We start from the raw sequence: 6034 nt of genomic DNA, 5'->3' as shown, positions 1-6034 counted from the left end.
TAAGAAAGGATGGTAAGCAGCAGCTAGCAGATAACAACATCGTTCGCTATTGGTGAATATTTATTTACAACTGAGGAACATCTCCAGATGCTTAATGTGGCTTTTAAATGATTATTATACTATCCGTAGTAGATCTAAAGTATATAATATTATCTATAGTATCCATACATCTATCTTGATACGTATTTATTTCAATTTCATAATTCTTCGTATATAAGTTTAATGTGTAAATGTTTAATATATCCTAAACATCCGCGGTACACACACACACACACACACACACACACACACACACACACATACGTACTACACGCACACACACACACATTTACACACACTCACACACGCAGGCAAGCACAGATACACACATACCCCACGCACGTGTAAACCATTAGTGTACACCACACACAGAACATTATACTATAAATATGTTGTACGTTATACTTAATTTGTTCTATGTTGAAGTGTTTCTCTTTAGTAAGAATGAAACAAGATCGATTTTGTAATATTGATTGAGTAGAAACACACAAAGAACTCACAGGTAAGCGCCGTATAAATATAGTAACTCAGCTGGTAAGTATTAGGTAGGTAGGTTATGTTTCGTTCGCAGACAGGTAAACAGGTAAAAGTAAGGCTTCTTCGAGTGTCTTCGTCGTCGTATTTATCACTGACTTATTTACACTCGTCAGTTCAATTTTAAAGTTTATTAGTTGCGGCGTTCGTCACTTTGTCTGAACCTAACATTAACATTTTTATTTGAATGTTAGTTAGTTAGTTATAGTCTGGAGCTTATAAAGTATTGGCGAAAAATAATCGAAGTGCATGTCATGTTGTTGCGTTTGAATCGTCGTCAGTTGAGTTCGTTTGCTCTGCGTCAACTTACTCACTCTGAATGCTTAACATGAAAATCCCACACTTCAGGGCCAGATCAAGAAGAAACTCTTACTGTTTGCTCATATTCGTCGTCGTCTTCATCACCATCGTCGCCATCAAATACAGGTCCTATCAGTACAGAAGATACAAAATAATTAGGGCAGTTCAACTACAAATCGACGATCTATCTAACCCCCCCATCGAATTCAAATACACCAAAGAAAGTCGACAGTTTTTGAAGTATTTTACCGAAGAACAGTCAGTATTGAACGACAATGGAGAGGACGAAGCGTTCGTAATTCTCAACGATACCGCCATCTTGCCACCGTCAGCGAGGATTCGGGCTAAAAAAATTTTCACGAAAAAACCGTTGGTGATATGGGCGACGGAGTGGCACATGACTCCAATTAAAGACGTCGTCGACCTCATTTCGTCGTTCGGGGTCACGGTGAAGAACTACAACCTCGATCCTTACAGGTGTGCCTGGCAGAAGGAAGCTTGCCAAGCCGCCAAAAGCTTAAAAGTCTTTTCTAGAATTTTCATGTCTTATTTCTGCTAAAAATAACTTTCATCTAGGTTTTTTTTCATTGTTTTATATTAGGTAATATTCTGATAATATTAATAATGATAATAACAATAAAAATAATAATGAATTTTATTTTTATTGAATAGTTTTGAATAAAATTGTGACTGCAGCAATGGAAATATTTAAATCAAACTTGACACCATACCAAAAAATAAACCTTACACACACACGCGCATACACATACATACGCACACACACACATACATACGCACACACACATACATAAACACGCACGCACATACACACACTCACACACACAAACACACTCATACACCCTCAAAGGTATTAACAAGTGACAATGTACTGAATGTAGAACCACCGATCTTGGATGAATACGTCACGGCCTATAAGGATGACGCCGAAATGAAATCCGTGGATGTTGTTTATTGCAGCTACCCAGCATCTCTCTGCGAGATTTACCTCAAACTAAACAAAAGCGTCATCGTCCTCGCCACCACTAGGTCTTTATTTTAAATTTATTCAAATCTATATTTACTACTTTGATGGCATAGATTACCCAAGTCAACCAATGAAATCGTTTGCCAGGTATGACGTAGGTAGATACACGGTCGAAAGGCTGAACGAGTTGAATGAAAATTTCAGAGTACTCGCCAAGAACCCGTGGAATTTCTTCGGCGGGAATAATCTATATGACGCTAGGTGGTATCTTGCGTTCAGTGTATAATAAAAATGAATATGTAAATAAGTAAATTACAAAATAATTTAGTATTAATAATAATTACACTACTACAACAACTACTGCTACTGCTTCTACAGCTGCTGCTTCTACTACTACTAATACTGCTTCTACTACTGCTACTAGTACTGCTAGTACTGCTGCAGCTACTACTACTACTACAAATAATAATGATAGTAAACAATAATAATAATAATAATATCAATTTTTTTATCTGGAAGGTTTTTGGAGTATTACACTGGAATCAAGGCTAAACACCTGCCCAGTATGTGCGACTATACAAAAACCGAATACAAAGCCAATAATAATAATAATAATAATGATAACAATAATAACAATAAAAACAAAAAAAGATTTTTAAATTATTTTGAGATGATTTACGACTATATTTTTAAGAGAAATATTGACAGAGATAACACGTACATGATGATGAGAAGGAGAGATCGGGGTTTTAGCAGCATTTTTCTGGAAGAATTCAGCATCGCTTGCAAATTGGTAAGCTCTTTTATTGAGTAATTAATTTGTTTGTTCATTCGTTCGTTAGTTCGTTCGTTCGTTCGTATACATATACATATTAAATACACAAGAAACAAGCACACACACACACACACGCACACACACTCACACATATTTACTTTGTATATTTGCTCTCGCCATAATTGAGAGAAATAAGCAAACAGCCTGGCACATTAACTACATATAATATGATTATATCCTGCTGCAGTGGTTAATATTGTAAAAAGTATTATTGTAAGATTATTTGCTGTATTGTATGAGTAATCAAACATCGGACAAAACGTACCTATCGGTTTGTGTATGTATGTTTGTGTGTATGTGCGTGTGTGTGGATGTGCGTGCGTGTATATATATGTATAAACTACCCACAACCACTAGGTCTATTAGTTCCAAAAACATCTTTAAATCCAGCATTCCTAAGTTATTTAGGATGATTTTTTTTTCGACTAACTACTCTCTCTATCAATTTTCGTCTAAATGTGTTTTTAATTTCTTCTACAATTTTATTACGTTAGCCAATTTTCAGCTAGATGTATTTGCATATGTATTTGCATTTATTTTAAATCTATCTGCATAAATATATAATTATTTATATGTCCTCTCTTTTTTTACCCAGTTGTAGACACTCACGAATGTATTATTTCCGTTCTAATCATTTCATTTTTATCATCCCCATTACTGTTTTTGCTTCAATTGAATTATCTCCCACTTAGTTTCATATTTTGTTAGCATTTGTTTTCATTTTACCCCTCTTCTGTTTTTCACTTTCAGTATTTTACCCTTATCTTCCTACAACCAATCTTTAATGTGTATTCCATCGAAGTAAGACTTTTACATTAATTTTTCATTTCATCATGCCACTGATAAACATTTCTCTATTCTGTTTTTATATGCTACTCATCCTCTACGATCATATGCTGGAGTATGTAAATTTATGTATGTATATTTTGTATATGTGTGTATATATATATATATATATATATATATATATATATATTTATATCCTTTTATGTACTTACGGAGTGCGTTCAAGTTAGTGATAGCTTCTGGCCTCTCTCTGTTCTTTTAAATAAACAATAAATAAATAAATTAAATTAAAAAATATATATATATATATATATATGTATGTGTATATCTTTGTATGTGTATGTGTTTTTGTGTGCGTGTGTGTGTATGTGTGTGTGGTGTGTGTGTGTTTTCCTCCACACCAAAGTTCAATTCATTAATATTCAAACGATAACACTCTTCATACTTCAATTTTTTTTCGTTTTTCATTTCAAATTCTCAAATGTTGCCAGATGAACTCGACGATGCTGATAGAGCAGACCTCAGGACATGAGTACGCTGAAGTAGTCAAGTACCGAGGCATTGTGCACGTACCGTATCAAATATCGGTAATGAGCATATTCGAGCAGTACCGAATGAATATACCGATGTTCTTTCCATCGCCAGAACTCCTCGCCAGATGGCAGGTCGAATACTACATTATGCCTGAAAGGTTGGTTGGTGGTCTAGTGTATTATTATTATTATTTGAAATTATGGATTTTAAATTAGGAGCTGAATGAATGCATGAAAGAGTGAATGAATGGGTGAATGCATGAAAGAGTGAATGAATGAGTGAATGAATGAACGAACGAACGAATGAGTGAATAAATGAATGAATGAATGTACGAATTAACGAACATGTACTTTCATTTATTTTTAGATCTTTCGAGGGAGCATTTTTCAAAGAACGAACAGCAAAATCGAAAATTGAAGCAGACGAGTCTCAAAAAAATATTCCCGATCCTAAAAACGAATTCGATTATGAAAGTGTCCTCTACTGGATGAAGTTCGCCGATTTCTACCAGGTAATTTAAATCGATAATAACTTTTTGTGACAACCCTCTACTTATTATTATTACTATTTATTACAGACGAGACAACGAAATTTTCTTACAAATATCTTATTTATTAGTCATTATTTTCTAACTGGCAACGAACACACAGCCTATATTAACACACGTGTAAACAACACCACACACACACACACACACACAAACACAAACACACACACACACACATGTAGTTGTAGTCGGGGATCTGTTAGCATTCGAAACAGGTCACTGCAGTAGCAGTTCTAGGCATCTTAATGTAGCAAAACACACCCAACATCATTTTACCTAACCAGGTAATGCCTTACGGAGTGATATACGAAAGCATTCCTCACCTGGTGCAAATCCTGACAGAGATTACAGACGAGCAACTGATGACAATTAGTTCAAACATGCGTAGGTACAATGTAGAATTCAAGAAAAAACTTCTCAGAAAGTGGAGGAAAATCTTACTGGAATACGCCAAAAATAGTCCTAACCATCCCCACTGACGTTTGGGAAGAAACGAATCGAAACGAGACAAAACGAGACAACGAAATTTATTTTGTAAAAGAGTCTGGCCAAATGTAATAAAGTCACAAATGTAGAATGAATACGTGAGATGTTTTTTGTTTTAAGATTTTTTTAAGACTTTTTTTAATGAAAACGTATTTCTTTTTGAGCTGTTGACTTGTTAATATATCATCTCTTTCCATTATAAAAAATTTGCCTTTGGATCTATCCAGCCGTCAATGTGTACTGTCAGTTTTGTTTAACTCGTTTTCAGTATTTTTTTTTTCAATTTATGATTTCATAGTTTTAAATAAATTTTTCAAAAATATTGTGGCGGCATTTAAAAAGATGTTTTTAGCAACAAATGTAATTATACTTATCAAATATTGGTATAAAGACTTGAAGTAGTAAGAGCAGTAGAGTTTCCTTCGAAACGAGCTATTGATTTTTTTTTCTTTGAAATTTAAAAGTTTAAAACGCAAGAGAGATATTTTAAATAATAGTCATTTAAACTATATACAGTTCACGCATACAATATGAAATCCTAATACGATAACTTAAATGGTTGGTCTGTCCGTGAAAGAATTCACCAAAGTACAAGTTGCTGCCTCCTAATTCTCACTGGGTCAGACGAAAGATGACGTTTCTAATGTCGATTCTACATCTACATACAAGAATCCAATCGTATTTTCATAACCAATTATGCCAAGTGTTTCATTTGCCACAAATTTCTTCTCACAGTCTGGGAAAATAATATAGCATAACTTCATATTCGGGCAAATGTTTTGGAAAGGTTATTGTTTTTATGTAAAGTTGATTCAGCGCCTATTCTAACATTTTGACCTAACGTTTATCAAGTTTTATTGAATTCATGGTTTATTGATAACAATCTTGGTAAAGATTATCACATTTTTCTACTTGATTTTTTGGTCCCATCCATGCCCCTCTCTAAGCTTGACATCCCTTATGGATAGTTCCTTTAACAAAAAAAACT

At 34.1% G+C, this 6034-nt stretch overlaps 2 protein-coding genes across 2 annotated transcripts; both read left to right on the top strand.

The window, feature by feature from the left end:
• Positions 1-901: 901 nt before the first annotated feature.
• Positions 902-1432, top strand: HELRODRAFT_170609 (hypothetical protein; the record flags this gene model as incomplete). Its single annotated transcript, XM_009016410.1, has 1 exon — positions 902-1432. One exon carries the CDS (start codon positions 902-904, stop codon positions 1430-1432), a length of 531 nt encoding a protein of 176 aa, XP_009014658.1.
• A 390-nt stretch (positions 1433-1822) lies between these two features.
• HELRODRAFT_191120 (hypothetical protein) lies at positions 1823-5359 on the top strand (the record flags this gene model as incomplete). The annotated part of the gene is made up of 6 exons (XM_009016409.1): positions 1823-1920; positions 2006-2122; positions 2378-2651; positions 3971-4170; positions 4380-4524; positions 4845-5359. The coding sequence occupies 6 exons, from the start codon at positions 1823-1825 to the stop codon at positions 5037-5039; spliced, it is 1029 nt and encodes a 342-aa protein (XP_009014657.1). The 3' UTR covers positions 5040-5359.
• Between the last annotated feature and the right edge of the window lie 675 nt (positions 5360-6034).

Source organism: Helobdella robusta (assembly GCF_000326865.2).
Source record: "Helobdella robusta unplaced genomic scaffold HELROscaffold_18, whole genome shotgun sequence".
NCBI classification, from domain to species: Eukaryota; Metazoa; Annelida; class Clitellata; order Rhynchobdellida; family Glossiphoniidae; genus Helobdella; species Helobdella robusta.
This window is presented reverse-complemented; position numbering and strand designations above follow the sequence as displayed.